The sequence below is a fragment of the Haliotis rufescens genome, unplaced genomic scaffold, assembly GCF_023055435.1.
Source record: "Haliotis rufescens isolate VD_foot unplaced genomic scaffold, xgHalRufe1.0.p SCAF_15, whole genome shotgun sequence".
NCBI lineage: Eukaryota > Metazoa > Mollusca > Gastropoda > Lepetellida > Haliotidae > Haliotis > Haliotis rufescens.
Window position 1 is genome coordinate 20043578 of NW_025963835.1, and position 21580 is coordinate 20065157.

The 21580-nt window shown below is 42.2% G+C and overlaps 2 protein-coding genes across 4 annotated transcripts in view; both read left to right on the top strand.

Moving 5' to 3' along the window:
- LOC124135158 overlaps positions 1 to 10005 on the top strand; it is a 24110-nt gene extending 14105 nt beyond the window's left edge. For 2 of the 3 annotated variants that reach the window (XM_046500375.2, XM_046500376.2), the window contains exons 4-9: positions 228 to 358; positions 1963 to 2223; positions 3866 to 3973; positions 5296 to 5331; positions 6800 to 6874; positions 9002 to 10005. In XM_046500375.2, the coding sequence (XP_046356331.1) occupies positions 228 to 358; positions 1963 to 2223; positions 3866 to 3973; positions 5296 to 5331; positions 6800 to 6874; positions 9002 to 9184 (794 nt within the window). In that variant the 3' untranslated portion in view covers positions 9185 to 10005. The remainder of the gene's footprint in view (positions 1 to 227; positions 359 to 1962; positions 2224 to 3865; positions 3974 to 5295; positions 5332 to 6799; positions 6875 to 9001) is intronic. The other variant, XM_048396272.1, reaches the window with a different exon arrangement.
- An 8166-nt stretch (positions 10006 to 18171) lies between these two features.
- LOC124135161 (sulfotransferase 1B1-like) lies at positions 18172 to 21352 on the top strand. Its single transcript, XM_046500382.2, has 4 exons — positions 18172 to 18495; positions 19708 to 19814; positions 19935 to 20097; positions 21008 to 21352. The coding sequence occupies exons 1-4, from the start codon at positions 18195 to 18197 to the stop codon at positions 21127 to 21129; spliced, it is 693 nt and encodes a 230-aa protein (XP_046356338.1). The 5' UTR covers positions 18172 to 18194; the 3' UTR covers positions 21130 to 21352.
- The last annotated feature ends 228 nt before the right edge of the window (positions 21353 to 21580 follow it).

Genomic DNA, 21580 nt, shown 5'->3' on the forward strand with positions numbered 1-21580 from the left:
AGAACAAACCAGATGACGTCACTATAATACGTGACGTCATTTTCTCTACCCTATGACGTCATCTAACAACGGGCTTGATAATGGCCCGTCGTCAAGCAATATGAGGGCATTATCAAGTTACAGTGGCCCGCTCATTTCTGATAACGTGCGGGCGGTTTAATGATAATTCTATCCATTTTAGCTATAATAAAATGTAATATCCATGACATCGTTTGTTAATTTTCAAGGACCAACTAATGGAACTGTTGCTAGAATACTTGGAGAGAAAAATTTGAAATACACTTGCAGAGGATCTGCTTGGTCTTTTCGGGATCTCGACCAACACCAACGGTACGAGCTTCGCCAACTTGGAAGCAAGGTAAGTAGGAGATAAACACGTTGTGTTTTCAATGTAGAGCAAGGTTCCCCACGCGTAGATTAAACCTCGCTAAATTGAATTTGGAACTGGACGCTAACTGTTTGATGTTAGCAAATATGTTGATCGAAGCGTCATTGTTTGGTTTTGAGTGGATCGGCGATCAGAATTTGCGGAATCACCGACAACAACCTTTAAACAAGCAGTTTGTTTACACCGTAATACTTAACACGAACTTATTGCATCACATCCCTTGAATACTGTAGTAACCGCAAGTTTGCATGTTGTAGCCTATAATTGTACATATAGTTAGTTTTGTACACGTATTCCTACTGACAGTGGCTGTAAAAGAAGTACTGTTCCAAAAATATTAGCTTCATATTAGCTAGCGATTTGATACCGCTGATTGAATGAAATACATGACAGAACATAACGTGTATGACTTGAGCCCCCCTGGAATACATATTCTAGAGGCATATATATATAGAGGCATATATACAACAAACGCCTCATACAACGCCTCATACAACAAACAATAGGAACCTTGGTGCCTATACTAACCCAGAATCCCCCACGGGTAGAAATCTTTCCGAATTTATTCTTCACGTGTCGGCTTATCTTTTGGTTCTTTGGTGATTTGGTTTATATTGCTTCGTTTACTACTGATTAGTCTGGTCCAGACTCGAATATGTACAACCCGCCGGAATATCGATTTCAGCTGCAATATCGATGACAGCCGGAATATCGATGTCAGCTGGAATATCGATGTCAGCTGGAATTACGATGACGGCCGGAATATCGATGTCAGCTCGAATATCGATGTCAGCTCGAATATCGATGACAGCTGCAATATCGATGTCAGCTCGAATATCGATGACAGCTGCAATATCGATGACAGCCGGAATATCGATGTCAGCTGGAATATCGATGTCAGCTCGAATATCGATGACAGCTGCAATATCGGTGTCAGCCGGAATATCGATGTCAGCTCGAATATCGATGACAGCTGCAATATCGATGTCAGCTGGAATATCGATGACAGCCAGAATATCGATGACTTCAGCGTAAACCAATGAACCAAAATCTGGACTCATAATGGATATCGTCTGGCTCAAAAGATAGGAATGTGCTTTTATGTGCTCGTAATCATATAAAGATTTTCTCGTTAGATATTTATATTGATGTGGAATGAGAATAATTTGTGAAAACAACCAACTTTGGCAGTTAGTTTCGCAAAGGTAAAAAGACAAAACAAGGGGATAAGAGATAATTGTTTCAAAATGAAATGTCAAGAGTGGCTGCTCCTAATCGGTAATACCCCGGGAGGATCTGGGTCTTCAGCGACCTCAACTTGCAAGAGGACACCAACGGGTGGTCTGGCTTGCTGTTCATGCGTGTCATCATATCCAATTATGTTTATTTATGTTCATGATTTTAATCTTGTCTGGTCCAGATTCGACTATTAACAGGCCGCCTTAATATAGCTGAAATATTGCGGCGCTAAAAAACAAACAACATAAAAAACTCGTTCCCAATTCATATCACGTTTATGTATCCTGCCCGTTTTAAGCTCGTCCGATATCAAAACACGTTTGCGTTTGTTTCAGTTCGTTGAGCGAGTATATTATGAAGCAAAGGATATTGCCAACACCTCTGCCTACATGAAGTACTATTCCACCATCCACTCCTTTCGTCACTGTTGCGGCATTTGCTGTTGCGGCACAACATTCTGCATGTTGCTGATACTGCTAATATACTTCATAGTGGAAGTATCAGATAGGAAAATTGTGAATGGTAACTTTCTTCTAGCCGTTGTTCTACTCATACCTTTCCTCGGAGCAGGTTTGGTCTATGTTGCACATGTGCAGGTAAGTGCGTATCACTTTTTTATACTATGGTTAAATGGGGTTCTGTCGGTTTTATAATGCTGGCCCACTGAGATATAATGTCGCAGTTTGTCACAGATAGAGAATGTTTAACTATAACATTTTAATTGGCATGGTTCCTGCAATGCCTGTCGTCAGTGTAGGTTTGGTCTGCGGTGTACATGTGCAGGTAAGTGCCTGTCACTTTTTAAAAAACTATTACTTGACAATGTTCTAGGAACCTCTGGAATATTAATCTCGTTTGCTTTCCCGCTGTATGACGGCCTGTAAATAATCGAAAATGGGCAAGACAATCCAGTGATTGGCATAGTGGACATCGATCCACGCAATTGTGCTGCTTGTACTCGTCCGGGATTATGCCGTACTAATGCAAGCCGATTGAGATACTATGCAGCAGTTAAACACGGATACCCCTCTCTGACAGTATACTGACTTTGAGCCAGTACCTATTTGTAATGTCTTCTGGTATCCTGGTGATCGAACCACCGACCATGCTTGAGACATTAGGATTCAATGTTAGTGTAGGTCACAAGCAGCCCACCGATTGTCGTAAAAGGCGTCTAAATTGATCGGGTGGTAAGGTTGGTTCGGTGCTTGTCATCACACCTTGACGGCATGGAACGCTCCTTGTAATATGAATCACTGGTTTGCTCAGTTCAGACGCGATTACATACAGGCCACCGTCACCTAGCTGGAATATTGCAGACTCAAGCGTTAGATATACACACAAATCCACCACATCTTTCAGAACTGTGTCTGAGTGGGGTATTCATGTTAAACTTCGGCATGGTATCTCAGTGGGCTAGCACTATAAATCGGCATCAGTCCGGACTAGTACAAGCAGCCACACACACTAACACACATACACGTGCATGCACTTCGCTATATAAGTGCAATAATCTTGGACGCGACGTTAAACCCCATTTCACCTCACCTCAGAACAAATTTATTACTAATATGTCCATATCTTACTTTGTTTCCCCTTGTCCATCGCTGATACTTCGATACATTATTACAACAAAAATTAGTAAGTGAGTTAAGATTTGAACAATAGAATATTTATATCGCGGCTAGAGACGTTTGCAACTTTGGAGAAATCCACAAACACGCAGATGATGCTGATACAGTTGACCAGCATGTCCGACGAACACAACCTCTATATCTTAGACATCTGAGTCGGACCCGTGAAGATCCGAGGTAGAATAGGTCTTCAGCAACCATGCTTGTCGTATAAGGCGATTAACGGGGTCGGGTGGTCAGGCTCACTGACTTGGTTTGATGCATGTCATCATATCCCAATTGCGTGGATCGATGCCTATGATGTCAATCACTGGATTGTCTTGTCCATACTCGATTATTTACAGACCAGCGTCATATAGCTGGAATATTCTGAACTCGGCATTAAAAAACAAACAAACAAATATCTGAGTCGACTGCTCTCCCCGTATATGTACAATGTACGGCATTGCTGCCGACAGAGTTGACGCACGCCTTTATTGTCACACGTCCGCAATCGTTCATGAGTGTGTGGTGTGTGTTATTGAGATTACTTTCGCCGCTCTGAAGGAATGTCATGTCACATGACGTGCTGTCACATGAGCATGTTTGCTTGGTTATTTTTCAGATGTTAAAAAGATTGAAAGCTCGCCTGCAAGCATATACTCTAGGACATGTTTTGAAAACAAATATCCTTGTCAACTATGGATTCTGTCGGCTATGTGGACCACCAACTGTATCCTTTAGAGAAAAATATGTTTTCTGATGGTTGCGGATTCTTGTCTCAGGATTGTGATAATTATAAGTTCAATGTGAATGACCGCACTCACACTTTGATTTACATATTTATGTTATGCCACGCGTTATGGATAATTTCAGAACACGATTCAGAACACATGGCAAATATGCGGACCTCGCTTACGTAATGTCACGCTTGCACCCCAAGTACCAAGTTGCCCGACTCACCATTGTTCTCGGTGCCCTAGGTTTGGTACCTCCCAATCTGTTGACCGACTTTGGGAGCGTACCCGGGTTTGCCGCTAGGAACACAGCAGACACTCTGGGTAATGCAGAAGGCTGAAGTGTTCTGATGTGCAGAAGAGTCGTCACATACTTAGAAATGTACCAACCCCACCCCCTCCCCCAGAATACCAGATGGTCTGTCCCATACAGTAATAAGAAGTGGGCATGTTAAAATATTAACTGTCATGAGTCAGTTTAGTTATCAGATTATATACTCAACAACAGAAGTTCCTGTGACACCAATATTTTAGTGTATTTTTCAAACAAGTAAAGTTTGGTTTTCAATATTGTGGCCAAGGCATGACCTTTCAATATGACAACGCTCGGCCTCATATTGCCCGACTTGTTCAGGATTCTCTTCAACATAACAACGTGAATGTCATCCCCTGGCCGGCTCGCTCCCCTGATCTCTCACCAATCGAGCACATGTGGGATGAGATGGATACGCGCCTTCGACGTCAACCACGTGTTCCACAGACACTCCAGGAACTTCGAAACATGCTCCAGCAGATATGGACAGATATCCCACAGGACTTTGTGCGACGCCTGGCCCTTTCCACGAGACGAAGATGTGTTGCTTGCATCGCAACCAGAGGTTGCTATTGATAACTGTTCCATTTTACAGCTTTTGATTTGTAAACTGACATTTTGGCATGTTCATGTTTTCAATGACAAATTAAACCATTTGAACACTTACATGAGTCTTTTTTTATCTGTTGCAAACCGAAATTGTTTCAGATTTGGTAAAAAGCATAACTTTGCATTAAATCTTATTCAATGTCACAGGAACTTTTCTTGTTCAGTGTATTTCCCATTCATGTTCGGAAACAAAAAGTCCCAGAATCCGATAAAGGTTATTTTAAATCATGCTTAATGTCTTGTCGAAAATTGTGCTTGTCATGTTTTGGCAGCTACTTGTGTGATATGTTAATTGTATGAGCTCAAAATATAGAAAATTATATACACTAAATGATACAGTCCACTCTCAAGTCAGCTTCATTTGGTTGATTATGGCTTCCTTAACATTCTCGTCAGTTGAAGGTCATGTATTATGACTTAAAACCATGTATGGTGAGTATGATAGAACCCGTGAAGACCCGGGATAGAATAGGTCTTCAGCAACCCATGCTTGCCATAAAAGGCGACTTTACTTATCGTAAGAGGCGACTGATGGGATCGGGCGGTCTGATCTTGGTTGATGCTTGTCATCGTATCCCAATTGCGTAGATTGATGGTCATGATATCAATCACTCGATTGTCTGGTCCAGATTCGATTATTTCAGATTATAGCTGGAATATTGCTGAGTGCGGCGTTAAACAAGAAAAACGAAGTGTATGATAGATTGGTGATGCATATGGAATGTGTATAGAACCCATTCAGTAGAATTTGCAATGTGTAAGACCCGTTGTAATATGTGACACTAGCTGAAATGTGTGACGTCAGTTGCAGTGTGTTACGTCATTCCGTCAGCTGTATGTTGTGACACGAGCTGGAAAAACTGACGTCAGTTGCAATGAGTGACGTCATTCCGTCAGTTGCAATGAGTGACGTCATTCCGTCAGCTGCATTTTGGGACACGAGATGGAAAAACTGACGTCAGTTCCAATGTGTAGCGTCATTCCGTCAGTTGCAATGTGTGATGTGATTCCGTCAGTTGCAATGTGTGATGTGATTCCGTCAGTTGCAATGTACGACGTCATTCCGTCAGCTGCATTTTGTGACACCAGCTGGAAAAACTGACGTCAGTTGCAATGCGTGACGTCATTCCGTCAGTTGCAATGTGTGTCACCAGCTGGAATGTCTTACGTCAGTTGCAATGTGACGTCATTCCGTCAGTTGCAGTGTGTGACACCATCTGGAATGTCTTACGTCAGTTGCAACGTGTGACATCAGCTGGAATGATTACGTCAGATGCAATGTGACGTCATTCCGTCAGTTGCAGTGCGTGACACCAGCTGGAATGTCTTACGTCGGTTGCAATGTGTGACACCAGCTGGATAAACTGACATCAGTTGCAATGTGTGACGTCATTCCGTCAGTTGCAATGTGTGACATTAGTTGTCATGTTTTGTTTTGTTTGTTTGTTATTTAACGCCACACTCAGCAATATTCCAACTATATGACGGCGGTCTGTAAATATTCGAGTCTGGACCAGACAATCCAGTGATTGACATCATGAGCATCGGTCTACGATATGCACCAACAAAGTCAGCGAACTTGACCACCCGAACCCTTTAGTCGCCTCTTACGACGAGCATAGTCGCCTGTTACGGCGCTGCTGAAGACCTATTCTCACCCGGATCTCCAAGGGTCAGTTGTCATGTACGATGTCAGTTGTAACGTGTGCCGTTAGTTGTCATGTGTGACGACAGTTGTAATGTTACTACATTTGTAATCTGTGACGTCAACTGTAAAGTATACAGTCAATGGTAAATGTGTGCTGTCGTTTGTAATGTGTATCGTCAGTTGTAATGTGTGACAGTTGTCATGGTACCACGTCCATCCTTCACTGCTAACCCACGTGTTATCTTTCTTCAGAAATACATATGTGACATCATTTACGGGGCACGTGAGGCTGGTGAAACTTTCCCGGAGAGAGACAGAGACAGAGAGGTAAGGAATAGTGACATGAAAAAGATAGTAGTAGAAGCGACGAAAAGTCTGTATATTGTACGATTCCGACAAAATCATAAGCTTTTGTTTATGAATCACTGCCCAACAGGTGAGCGTATCTTGTCCCACCGGTTGCTCCCGTCACAAACACATGCAATTGTTCATCTAAAAAAACACAATGGTACAAGAGAAAATATGGATAGCATTGGACATCATTTTTGTCATTGATGCGTCTTGTTTGGAATTGTCCTGCGCATGCCTACCATTTGAAGTGAGTGAGTGAGTGAGTATGGTTTTACGCCGCTTTTAGCAATATTCCAGCAATATCACGGCGAGGGACACCAGAAATGGGCTTCACTCATTTTACCCATGTCGGGATTCGAACCTGGTTCTTCGGCGTGACGAGCGAACGCTTTAACCACTAGGCTACCCGACCGCCCCTAAAACCTTTGAAAGCTTTACAGAGGCCTTGATAAATTTGGAATGGAAGTAGGCTGATACTCTGATACTACTTTGATTAATTGATTCATAAGTTTGTTTACAAACGTAAACAAGAATGGATACCTTATAATGTTATTGTATTGATTGAAACAAAATTTTGAACATGATAAATGTTAAAGATACATACATGTATTGTAAAACACATACAACTTTCCTATAACATATAACATTTAAATGGTGCGGTGCAGATGGATGTAAATATAATTACATTAAAATCTTCAGCTGACCGATTATCTTGAAAAAAATTAATCACCCCTTTGAAAATGCATGTATATACAAGGAAAATAGACGAATGCATACCTTAGACGAATAGACGAATTCCTATAGGTTTTAGGTCGAACAGGTGAACAGATGTTGGGAGATTAAGTATGAAATGCCTTGAATGAAAAAAATACACCGGTGCCCGTTTCTTGAAAATCGAAACTGTTTCTAAAAGGAATATAAGAGTAAAAGGTAACTTACCGATGCTGAGTGAGTGAGATGGGTTTAACGCTGCTTTTAACAGTATTCCAGTTATATCACGGCGTGTCAGCTTAATGTGGGAGGAAAGCCCGAAGTGATGCAGGTCTCAGACGTTTACCGCTTCGGTGAAACCCACGAGCATGGGTATGGTGCTGACAAACCTAGAAACATAATCGGGGCGAACCGGGATTCGAACCCACAATCATAGGCTTCTGGCGTGCCCAAGGGACGCAACTCTGCACAGCGAATCACGGCGCCTTAGACGAATGGGCCACCCGTGCCCCCTACCGATGCTGAGGCTGTGATGCCAACTAAAATAAGTGTGTCATGTATGGAATCGCAGTGAGGTTTGGGGGGTTTCAGAGCGGTCGCAAAACCCGTTCGTTCGCAACCAGTCTTCTGAACATGCACAAAAGATTGTCCGCGACCAGTCACTATATGGCTGAGATACTGCCGATGTGACGTTAAATTTTAACTCACTCACTATCCGCGACCGATTTTGTCGCTCGGAGATTTATTGGTCTCCTTGAGGTCCCCAAGTGGTGTTATTTTAATCGCAGATTGGTTTCCTCTGTGCGGCGATCTTTTTCATCTTCGCAAGGGTGTTGACCCTTTGCAACCTAGTGGCGACCGTGTGTCGATCAATCGCCGTTGGGTTTGCAACTGGTGCACAGGTCTGCTACAATTGAGCCAGACCCAACAACATCTCAACAAAAGAAGAGGCGTATACCTGATGAGGTGGCAGAGCCAGAGATGTCCGATGTTGACAGGCTCTATTCTGATGTAGCCCCCGAAATCACCGCGACTATTTCTCTCCAACTCTGCCATCAGATTCTCATAGTCTCCTAGAGCTAACTGTGGCCTTCTTGTGGTCCAAGGTCTAAGCCAATACTGCCTTCGCCTTGTCCTCATTCTTCTGTACATCATCATGGCAGCAACTTAAGCATCTGTTGCTTGTCATCATGATATAATCAGGCACGGTGGGGTAGCAGAGTAGTTAAGGTTTTCACTCTTCACGCCGAAGACCCGGGATCGACTCCCAAAATATGTACAATATGTGAAGCACATTTCTCTTGTTCCCCGCTGTGATATTGCTAGAATATTGCTAATAGCGGCGTAAAACCATTCTTATTCGCTATTCATGAATTTTATTTTTAATTTCAGGATAAAACAAGAAAAGCTGGAAAACACTTCATACTCTCTTTAATCAGAAGAAATTATGACCTTCTGTTTGATAACGGATTTGAAACGAGTGTTGTAAACAGGCATCCCACATTACACAAGAACAAGTGCATCTGCGAATTGCTAGAAAAACAGGTGCGGCAAATGTATTGTAATCAAATATGAACCCAATCCATGTGCGTATATTCTCACCATGACAATTCCGTTGAGGACCACGCCCAAGCATAACCTGCTTGCCATGACAGCCTACTAAAGAGAACTTTGTGGTTAGCTTTCCTGAATATGTGTCACTGTGCCCTGATGGCGAAGATCGTTGCCAATGTTTTAGTCACTGTAATGACTGGCCCAGACTTTTCATTTATAGTTAGATAAGTTTGAATATTGACGACACCTTTCAAAATGCTCAGATTCAGTGATTTTTCAATACCGTATTCGACGTAATAAGCGCCCACAGCGATATTTGCTAATATATTGGCAAATGAACAATCCCAATTGGCACCCCTTCCGATTGATCAATGTACACAAGACTTATGTTTTCGCGAATAATACGCATTCGTGTGTTATATGCACCCTTATTTAGGGGCAATAGAATTCTGGAAAAAATATATCTGTCGTACATAAACATTTCAGGCTGTCAGCATAAACCGCGATATTTATCTTTCAACTTTTTTTTCACCAAAATAATTTTCTAATAAGAACCCCCTATTTCTAATTTTGAGAGCGCCCTGGGCGCTTATTACGTCGAATACGGTATGTTCCCTTTTTGTAAAACGTGAAGTTGCGGATACCAGTGCGCCATGGAATCCGAAGATGACTCTAGCCTATTCTACTCCATCTTCGCGAGCCAAGAGAGTTAACTGACTTTAAAGTCCAGTTTCCACCCTTGCCGAACTGGGCTGGAATTCCTGGGCTCAATCGTAACGCCGCCAGTGGCTATTACGAGTTATGTCCTTTCTATGCGTCTCCTATTGCCCAATCAGATTCAACCTCTCGTATCACTTGCATTTGTTTCAAACAAAACGGTGGCGCCCAATCAAGACGATCTGATCGATAATCAATACCTATATTGTTATAAAACGAGTCTTACATCGCGAAGTGCATCAAATCACGTGAGCACCTTGATTAAAAACATGAAAAGATTTAGAAAATATCTGTTGACAACGAGTAGGCGGTGCACAAGCTTTGCAAATCCTGCAGTCGACCGAAATCTGCATGACACTCTACGAACCGGATTTCGATTTCGGTGCATGATTTTGATTACACTATGTGTAGACTCATTAGTCCAGCCCAAATGTAACTCCATAACACCATCCTAGTTCGGCAAGGGTGGAAACTGGACTTTTATAGTCAGTTAACTCACTTGCCTTTGGAAGATGATACTACTCGAACTACAAGATTAATATGTATTAAGACGTTAAATATACCTTTCTTTGAGGAATATAAATATGTTTAAACAGATCGGCGCACAGCATTGATAGGGAGCTTAATATTCAATATGAGCCTAGACGCTTTTGTAACACACCACACCAAGTACTTGCATCTGGGACTTCATGTTGCTGTTTGGTTTAACGCCGCTTTTATCAGTATTCCAGTCATATCACAGCGTGTCGGCTTAATGTGGGAGGAAAGCCTGAAGTGATGCAGGTCTCACGAACGGATCTGCACTTTGGGATAATAGACGTCACAGTGTACATATTCACTGCCACGTTAGATTGGTAAGCTATTGGATTAGGCAGTTGTTGGGAGACTGTAACCTTTATCCACATCAATGACATATAATGCTTGAAAGCTTAGAGGACACTGGCAAAAACAGTTGGGAATCCGAGCTTCGACATTTTTGATTTTCTGCTGGTTTTGCTTATGTTTGGATCTCCCAAAATGTTGGAGATAAAAAATAACTTTGTACCATTTAAAGCAAACTAATTGCCCTGGCATGATTCAATAACACCATCAATATTCCTATGTCGTTATGATGATGTAAATTCCAATTTACAACCCAAACCCTTTTTTAATAATTCTGTATGTTTAGAAGATCTTTGAACAATTTACAAATAAAGCTACCACAAAGGGGATCTGCAGTTCAGGATGTAATGTAAAAAATATATAATTTTGCGAAATATGTATTTTACCAAGATTGTAAACAAGACCTTGTAAATATTTTATAGTCTGAGCAGCAAAGTAAAATCACGGCTGTTGCTATTAACTTAAAGCATGTTTTGACGTGTCATTTCTGTAGTGTTGAGTTATGTCCCTTGTAAGTATTTTATGTACGCTTCATACATTTACTTTTACTGTTCACGACCGGAAGCTGACGTAAAAGCATTGTATTTGTACCTCTTGGCCATTTGGCCTTCACAGAGAATAAATCTGTCTGTCTGTATGTCTGTCCGCGGTTTCAAAACTGTAAAATCTCCAAGTGTGCGTTCCTGTGACACTAACCACCAAACTGAACACAAACGTGTGTATGGGTTTGGTATCAGAGCCAAGACGGAACCGTGGGTGGAAAGTGAATGCATGGAGGTTGGAGGATTTTGAAACGTATAAACTGAACTCAAAAGGCTGGCGGCCTCCCAGGGAATTTTCTTTAATTTGTTGCACTCAGTGCAAAACAAGCTGTGTGCCACACGACCGCCTCCGTGGTCTAGTGGTAGAGCGTCCGCCCGGAGAGCGGAAAGTCCGGGGTTCGATCCCCGGCCGCGTCATACCAAAAGACGTTAAAAGATGGTACTTGTTGTTACCCTGTCTGGCGCCCGGCAAAAAGGGGCTAAACAAGGATTGGTCGGCTCGGAGTCAGTATACTGTGTCTGAGTGGGATATTAATGTTAACCTACGGCATGTTATCTCAGTGAGCTAGCACTATAAATCGCCATCAGTTCGGACTAGTACAAGCAGTCACACACGCACACACACATATGCATGCACGTCGCTATATATGTGCAATTATCTTGGTCGCGACGTTAAACCCCTTTTCACCTCTCCAGCTTCACATTGAATCCACACTCGGCAATATTCAACCTTTCTGTCAGCAGCCTGTAAACAATCGCGTCTGGAATGAAATTATCTATTTATACATTGTTTATGTCACATTGCTTCACAAAAAAATAGTTTCATTGATTGTTGATTTCAGTGATGTCCAGATTAGTAGTCAGCAGACGCAAGGCCGTGTCTAGCAATGTTTATGACTAGCCACGGTTATATCATCCTTGCTCTCCTTAACTTATAAAATGATCCGACCGCCTCTGTAGTCTAGTGGTAGAGCGTCCGCCCGGAGAGTGGAAGGTCCGGGGTTCGATCCCCGGCCGCGTCATACCAAAAGACGTTAAAAGATGGAACTTGTTGTAACCCTGTCTGGCGCTCAGCATTATGGGGCTAAAACAAGGACTGGTCGGCTCGGAGTCAGTATACTGTGTCTGAGTGGGGTATTCATGTTAAACTGCGGCATGGTATCTCAGTGGGCTAGCATGAGTCCGGACTAGTACAAGCAGCCACACACACACACACACACACACGTGCATGCACGTCGCTATATAAGTGCAATAATCTTGGACGCGACGTTAAACCCAATTTCACCTCACCTCACCTATAAAATGATCCCATGAATCGGAGAGCCCATACTACTGTGATAGATGTTTCCCGGTCAAGTGTGGTTTGAAAAACTGCAAAATATCCTTGTATGCCCTCCTATCAAAATACTGAACGGAGATCTGGGTGGCAGTGGATGCATGGAGGTTGAGGGATATTTGAAGGCATCAACTGGACCTTTTGAGGTTATTTTCTTGCTTGTCCCTTACCCTATGTCATTGTGGAACACAGTTGGATGTCGAAGATTGCAACCAACCAAGTCACCAAGCCTGACCACCGAAACCATTAGCCTCGTGATACAGCTGATAAAGATCAAACTTCGTTATGAGACGGAGCCTTGTCCTCTTACAATGTGGGTGTCAGTGGTTGAACCTATTTTCTTGCTTGTCCATTACCCTATGTCATCGTGGAACACACTTGGATGTCGAAGATTGCAGATAGAATAGGTTGCTCTTGGTCGACCTTCCTAGTTTACACGACCTCTTTTCTGTCATCAAAAACACATGCCTTTGGATCGCAAAATGTTTGTATAGTCTATCAGTACGAGGTAGTTTTAAGTGAGTGAGTGAGTATGGTTTTACGCCGCTTTTAGCAATATTCCAGCAATATCACAGCGGGGGTAGTTTATCTCCCTATAGGATAAGATGTTTAATTACTGTACATATGTATTGTTTGGAGCGCGGGGTCCATCTGTACTGATGTACCATTGGATCGATCAATAGTGTTGCCGGGTTCAGTTGTTGGCGCCAGACATCTATGTTGCTAAGTTCCCTTCAGAGGTTGTTGACTGGTGACCTGCTGATTCATAACTAGTCCAACATTTGCTTTCTGTTCCGTCGTCCTTAAAGCCTCATGTTCATTTGTATGATCCCAGGCCTTTCTGGTTTCCTTCATCACTAACTGTGCAGGAGCGTTGGACTTGACAGGTGCAGATCATTCCTGAACTCAGATAACAATATGTCACCACTTATCATGGTAGCGGAAGGGCAGTTTGTTGATTAACATAGATATCCTCTCTGCAAATTGTAGGACCTTAACAGCGTCTATTCTTTAAATGTCATAACCACTAGAAGATAGCAAATTCGCCAAGCCCCAAGAAAGGAGGTCAAGTCATGTGAAGGCTATCAACGTGAAGGCTTCCCAGTTGCCGGTACCAAAAGTGGGAAAGAATTCGGATGGCCATGGCACAAACCCCTAGGAGTAAAACGTTTCTTTTGTACAGCACCCAAGGTTATTCCGGGTAATACTATACACTGCCTGACATTGCTGTATAATTTATTTGCCAGGAGGTTTAGGTCACTAGCAGCCTATGCTTGTCACCAGACTCGGTGGGTTGATCACAGGTTACCGATTGCGTGACATATTTCCTGACCTATTGCATGGATATATGCAAATGATGTAATTCACTGGATGTTTGGTTCAGATCAGATTACTTACAGGGATATTGCTGACAGCGTCGTTAAACAGCAAACGATTATTTTATGGGGGTTAATTTGTTGAAGCCAAGTTTTCCAAATCCATAGGTTCAATCTCGTTTTGAAAACTGACTTAAGATTATCTCGGGAACCCATTCATAATCTATTTACATTTGGTAGTGACAGTCTACACTAGGTTCACCTGACGTGAGAGAGGGTTTATCAGAGAAATAGGTAGATGTAGACTTCAAGGAGATTGCAATATCAAGTGTGAATGATATGATCAGGCTCGGTGACATGGTTGATGGCGACAGTGGGATGCTTGGTTACAATGACAATCATTGGATTGTCTGGTCCAAACTCGATTATTTACAGCCCGTCCTCACATAGCTGCATATTATTGGAGTGCGGCGTTAAATAACAAAGAAAGAAAGAAAGAAAAAAATGACAAATGTCTTACTTTTCCCAGACAGAAAGAAAGGGAGATAATCGTTTAACGATCCATTGTAATTCTTGTACAGATTCTCGAAAGATTTATGATGGTTATAGAAGGACACGGCAACATCCTTAGGATTTCTAAGGACATAGATCATCCGACACTTCTTCTCTCTGGCTTGTAACGGAAGTTGGTTGTACCGGACATGCGTGTTGAGGACACGAGGGGATGCTGGGAAGGCGTCTATGACTTCCTGTGGCTGCAGCTCCACCATGACTTTGCTTTCCAATGAGGGATGGTCTCCGCCTTACCCTGGAGCAGCATGGACGTGATCTCCCAGGTCCAATGTGTACCTGGGGACATCAGGCATATAATTCGAGTATTGTACTGGTATTTGGTAGTACCGTATAACATGGCAATAACTCGCTCAGTGGGACAATATTCCCTTGACGGATGTAGACTGGTGTTATCAATCAAAGATAAATCGTCATCAAATATGAAATCCCATCCGCACCCCACCCCCCATAAAAAAGACGCCATGAGACCAACATATAGAATATGAGCAATTGTTTCTTTTTTGGGTAGAAAGACCTCTAGCAGCTGGTCAAGTATGTAGTTTCATTAAAAGTCTACAATTGATATTATTTCTGCCATGACATTGAATGATGATGTATTTTGGTGGGATTTTTTTTCTAAGTTTCAATTGGTGAATGAGCGATAGCCACTTCTAATTTAAGGTTATAGTTTGTCAATAACCAACAAAACAAGTCACTATTACCGGTGAAGAAGCTGCGGTTACTGCATCCCCACATCGGTTTCCTGTTTGATATCAGTATTCTATGTCACTTCTGGCCATTGGAACTTCGCATCGTCACATTCGACAAGAATGCCAATGTACGCTATTGGATTTAATATGCATCTCTAAATCTAACCGGAATAGCCAGAATATCGCCGGAGGTGACGGGATCTCGATGGAAGTGACGGGATCTCACCGAAATGACGGGATCTCGCGGGAAGTGACAGGATTGGGTTTTCGGGCGCATGCGCGGAGGGGTGAGAGGAAGAGGAAGGAAGCGGGGCGGCGTGTGACGGACGGTGTGTGTGTGTGTTGGGGGGCAGGGCAGAGAGATGGAGTGGCGAACTGGATTACAGAACAACAAATCTAAAGTAGGTAGCCTGTGTTAGACGATTCCTTTGAGACGATTATGATAGCGATGAAAATGGCTGGAATGGTAGTATTTGTAAGCTCACATGGACTGGTAACCCTTTAGTGTATAACCTGTACGTTGTTGCAGTGGGTCAAAGGAGGCATTAAAGGGGTCTTCAGGGGGTTCCAACAACTGCAAGACACGCTGATGTTGACATGATCCCTTGGTTATCATGTACTTCAACAGCATGAGGAGATCATATGCACCCTGGCCTTTAGATACTTTCATGTAAGGCTTGCCTGGGTCATTGACTAAAGGTGTAGCCACAGAGGATGGACGTTACATGGTCTTGTTTTAGAAAATACATCACTTATCAAATGGAGGTGTAGAAGTGCGCTGTAAATCCAACAGCGCACATTGTCAGACGTTTCTAACGGGACAAATTCTAGCCCCCAGTAGCGTTATGTAGATAAACTTTTATCAGACGATGAACGGATGAGGGGCTATGCTACGCAGATGCCAGTGAAGCTACCTGATTTTGGATACGCCAGTAGTAAGATATCGTCATCCTTGGCCTTCAGCTGCGACATGCCCTTGACTATTTCTGGGTCAACGATAGGATACCGAAAACCATCGACCTCCAGGAAGCTGATGGCGTTACCTCCCATGTCGTAGTCCTCGACAATAGACATGCTGCGCAAACGGAAGAAATGTGCATGGATGACATGTACTTAAGAAAAGAGAATGAAATTTATATAATGTCGTTCTATTATTAGGCTTTATTACACCTTAAATACAGAGGGAGATGGCAGAGCGAGAGCGACAACTTTGTGACAGACAGAGAGAATTAATTTATTATGCGTTAAATACGGTAAGAGTTTGCCTGCCGCAGCCAGGTACATTGCACGTGAATGTGGTGTCATAAAGTCACGTGAGGAAGGTGACGTGTAGTGTTCACTGACTGTGTTGAACCATTCGAGGTCTTCGCATTACACAGGCGAGCAGATTTTACATCTTGCAAAATATTGGCTCAAGAATTTGAGGTTACAAAGTATTGGAGTGTTTAGCCGTTGGGCAAAGTTGAGCCGTTGGGCAAAATTTAGCCGTAGGGCAGATCCTTGTATTTGAGTGATACGATGTGTTTAGTGTGATGTGGGAACATTTCTGAATAACAACTGCAAAACTTGTTACAACATGTTTGCTTTGGTCACAATTTTAGTTGGGAATTGTATATTTCAGGTAGCTGAAAACGGAGGCGGTGTTGACAGATTCGTGGATTCGACTTGAAAGACGATGAAAGTTTGATGAGTGTATTTATTTGTGATTGTTAATAAACCTGCTCGCTTGTCAGCTGCGGTAGGCATAACCCTTGAGATGCGTATGTTGTACATGGTAAATATTTTACAATTACAATTACAAAGAACATACCTATTATATACAGTAAAACTAAATTGCGACTAATCGCCGCGCGATTTATGAGAGATGGTAAAAACACTGCTCTGAGATATTGAAACAGATTTTGGCTACAGAAGAAACCGTGCCATCATTTGATAAAAGTAGGGCAAGTTGTTAAAACACATTAAAACCGGGCCATATTTCCGTCAAAAATCTTAACCTTAAAACAGCAAATCAAGGACAGCTTAACAACAAATGAGCCTCATCTTCTACACAATTAACACAATTAAAACACTTTCTGTGATCTGCTGGAATATTCTCATAGCGTCCAGTCTATTCTTATTGGGGCTACACAACATCTAAATTTAGCAAGCACGCTCCACTGCTTGCGTTACAAATGGACTTTGACATATTTTTCGCATTCGACGTTGAACCCGTGAAGATCCGGGGTAGAATAGGTTTTCAGCAACCCATGCTTGCCGTAAAAGGTGACTATGCTTGTCGTAAAAAGCGACTAACGGGATCGGGTGGTCAGACTCGCTGACTTGGTTGATCCCAATTGCGTGGATCGATGTTCATGAGGTCAATCACTGGATTGTCTGGTCCAGACTCGATTATTTACAGACCGCCGCCATATAGCTGGAATATTGCTGAGTGCGGCGTAAAACAACAAACCAACCAAGCATTCGAAGTGGTGTTTAAACGTCTTGTAGGATCGAAGTTTTCGATTTTTATCCTCATTTTTCATAATATCTTTCCATTCAGACTTGTAATTTGTGAACATGACAGTTTCCAACTTCTTTTCGGTAAGAATATGCGCGTTGAAGAAATGTTGCAAATGCATTCGCTCTACGTAAGCTGCATGGAAGAATTATGATTGATTCTTGACAAATTCTTGACGAAACTACACGTTGAGCAACTACTGGTCATCTGCCAACCAATTAAAGAAACAATTGTTCATGTGCTAGTCTTTGGCTAGTCGTATGTTGGTTACATGCCACTTGTTAAGGGGGGAGGGGGGGGGGGGGGGGGGGGGTGACATAAATTATGCTGACGATTTAACCTTTACACCAAACGTCATATGAATGTCGTCCCACTCAGCAAGTTATTATTTATGACGTACTACCAAATACCAGTACAATACTCGAATTAGATGCCTGATGTTCCCAGGTACACATTAGACCTGGGAGATCACGTCCATGCTGCTCCAGGGTAAGGCGGAGACCATCCCTCATTGGAAGAGCAAAGTCATGGTGGAGCTGCAGCCACAGGAAGTCATAGACGCCTTCCCAGCATCCCCTCGTGTCCTCAACACGCATGTCCGGTACAACCAACTTCCGTTACAAGCCAGAGAGAAGAAGTGTCGGATGATCTATGTCCTTAGAAACCCTAAGGATGTTGCCGTGTCCTTCTATAACCACCATAAATCTTTCGAGAATCTGTACAAGAATTACAATGGATCGTTAAACGATTATCTCCCTTTCTTTCTGGCTGGGAAAAGTAAGACATTTGTCATTTGTTTGTTTCTTTGTTATTTAACGCCGCAATCAAATTTGGATTATACACTCCAGTGATTAATATTGTGAGCAACCATCCAACTATCGCCATCAACCATGTCACCGAGCCTGACCACCTCATCTACATTTGCCATTGCAATCTCCTTGAAATCAGACCAATTACTCTGATTCGACAGCTACCTATTTTTGGGGGCAAACCTTCCAGAATGCTGTCACGTCAGGTGAACCTTGAAAGAACTTTCACCACCACATGTAAATAGATTATGCGTGGGTTGGCGAGATAATCTGATGTCAGTTTTCTAAAACGAGATTGAACCTTTAGATTTGGAAATCTCGGTCTTCAGCAACCCATGCTTGCCTTAAAAGGCGACTATGCTTGTCGTAAAAGGCGACTTACGGGATCGGGTGGTCAGGCTCGCTGAATTGGTTGATGCATGTCATCGATCTCAATTGCGTGGATCGATGCATATGATATTAATCACCGGATTGTCTGGTCCAGACTCGATTATTTACAGACCGCCGTCATTTAGCTGGAACATTGCCAGTGGCTATAAATGAAACAAGAAGAAATGTTATTTGATCGGGATCTATTTGATACGGGTGTCAAAGTTGTGTTTTGGACCTGACGCTTGCAGTGTTGCGGCGAATGGTTTCAGCCTAGTAAGGTTTTGATAAATTTAAAAAGTGTCATTTTTTTGTCAAATTCATTTTTAAGGGGGTATGGGCAGTGTATTGTCTCACCTGGAATCCCCTTGGGTGGTGTACAAAACTGTTGGAAGATTGTGCCATGTCGATCCGAATACTTTGCCAGCTAGTACCGGGAACTGAATGGTCTTCACATTGATTGGCATATGATAACGTTCACATGACGTGACCTCCTATGTATTTCTTGATGGAGAGAGTCATCGCATCAGAGGAAAAGATCGGCTTATAATGTGATTTAAATTGGGATGGGGGACTGAAATAAAGTCAGTAACGATTGTAACGTTATATTAGTCATTTCCATTTTTAAGGTATATTATACATCAACAAAAACATGCAAATGTAAACGAGCTGTTGTAGCGGACTTAGGATCCCAGCTGAAGGCTCGACCATTTGAAACTTTTGATAACAAAATATGTTTCAGCCAGTAACTTGTTTTTGATGCATAAAAGTTTCCAAGTCATATATGTAGAAGCAAATCATTCTCTTGTAGCGGACTACGGATCCTGGTTCGATGCTATCCTCCAGTGGGAGAAGGACATGGAGGCCCAGCGAGACAGACATCCAATACACATTATTTACTATGAAGACATGAAGCAGGTCAGTACTTCTATGGCTAATGTCCACTGAAATAGCGTCACGGCACAGAAGGTATGTATTATTATGGGGATATGAACACTTTGATGAATAACTTATGCATGGACTTGATTTTGTCTCCAGAACCCCGTGGAAGAGATACGGAAGTTGGCAGTGTTTCTGGGAGTATCTGCAGATGACTCACTGTACAACGCCGTGGCGGACAAATGTTCTTTTGAGAATATGAAGGAGGACAAGGAACCATATGATCCTAAGTTTAAGGGCAAACTTTTTGTTTACAGGAAAGGTAAGCTAAAGGAGTTATGGGTAATAATAACGACATTATTGTTTTTATTGTTTCCCTTGTTTTTTAACGTTGCTCTCGTCTAAATAAGGTGAAGCATTAATTTCAAGAGACTGTGTGCAGTCGTGTCCAAACCTCTACCTCCTTTTACAGGTTTTGTCAAAATGTCTTTACGTTTCTCTTCAAAATGTATCAAGCTAGTTATGTTGTATGACCGACTGTTCCAAAGGTCACCTTAACATCCAGCCGGCTGATGAGGGAATGTCTCAAAGGCATGAAAATAAATTAAAATGGGTTTTGAAATTAAAGATGATTTTAAATACCTGTTTATGAAAACTGAATTAAACACCTTCCGAGTAGCTGCAAGTCAGGACATTACATCAACTGTCCCGTCGTCCGTGTTTAAAGTCTGTGTCATCGTAGTATTTAAATCAGTAAATCAGGACACCTCTTGACACTAGTACCCGCTTGTCGAAACTCTCTACCTTTTCTTTCTTCTTGGGATTTTGGATGACTTTGAAACAGAAAAGACTTTGCTTCCAGCAACATGCTACAAAGTTACAAACTCTTTCGGCTTAACAGCATAAACTCTGGTTGGTAAAACACACGCCCAGGGCAGTACAACTTTGAAGCAGAAACTGCAGTGCAATTTCTGACATTTGACACAAACGTAACTTAATCTAAAATCTCGTGAAATTTGAACCGTGTTTCATACACAAAACATTCAAAGCTGTTCACCCAAAGCTTCATCAAACTCCATTCTTAAATACTCAAGTGTACACAACATTAATGGTGCCAAGTTCATTCTTGACTTTAAATTTTATCCAATCATATTTCAGATTTCCCCGTGGACAACTGGAAAAGTATTAAAGCCAACTCACTCATTCTACTTTTATTATGTTCCTCGTTTCAGGTCAGGTTGGTGACTGGCAGAACTGGTTGACACCAGATCAGAACGAGATGTTTGACAAGCTGTACCAGGAAAAGATGAAGGACAGCAAGTTCAGGGACAACATCAGGTTCACTCTGCCCTGAACAGAATTGACACAAATGCGCGTAATATCAGAATACAAAGACGGACTCAAATACTCAGAAATCAGAACTACGATGGCATTGGACTACGTGTCCATATCTAATGTAAAATGTAAATGTATTCAAGACGTTGCTTCGATTCGGGTATAGTTTACTGTCTTGCGCTTTGTAACTTTATGTAAAACAAACTGAGATTGGCTTGTCATATGGCTGGAACTTGGAGAAACTGGACGTTGCATCATGCATTGTTTAAGTCAATGTAGACTTCTCAGCCATAGGATCAGATTGTTGAGAGTGCATTGTAATCGTCACCCGCATTAATATTATTTAATGCTTGGAGGTTAAGAGGATAATGTTAAACAAAACTGGTTATCTGAGGTATTTACCGCTGGATTGTTCTTTTTTTTATTTGACATGATGTTGGGGAGTGCGACTGGTTGATATGGTTATGCAT

Coding starts and splice junctions, on each gene's coding strand:
- LOC124135161 (XM_046500382.2), top strand. CDS start 18,195: ATGCTGCTCCAGGGTAAGGCGGAGACCATCCCTCATTGGAAGAGCAAA. Junction 19,815..19,934: donor ACTATGAAGACATGAAGCAG/GTCAGTACTTCT, acceptor TTTTGTCTCCAG/AACCCCGTGGAAGAGATACG. Junction 20,098..21,007: donor ACTTTTTGTTTACAGGAAAG/GTAAGCTAAAGG, acceptor TCCTCGTTTCAG/GTCAGGTTGGTGACTGGCAG.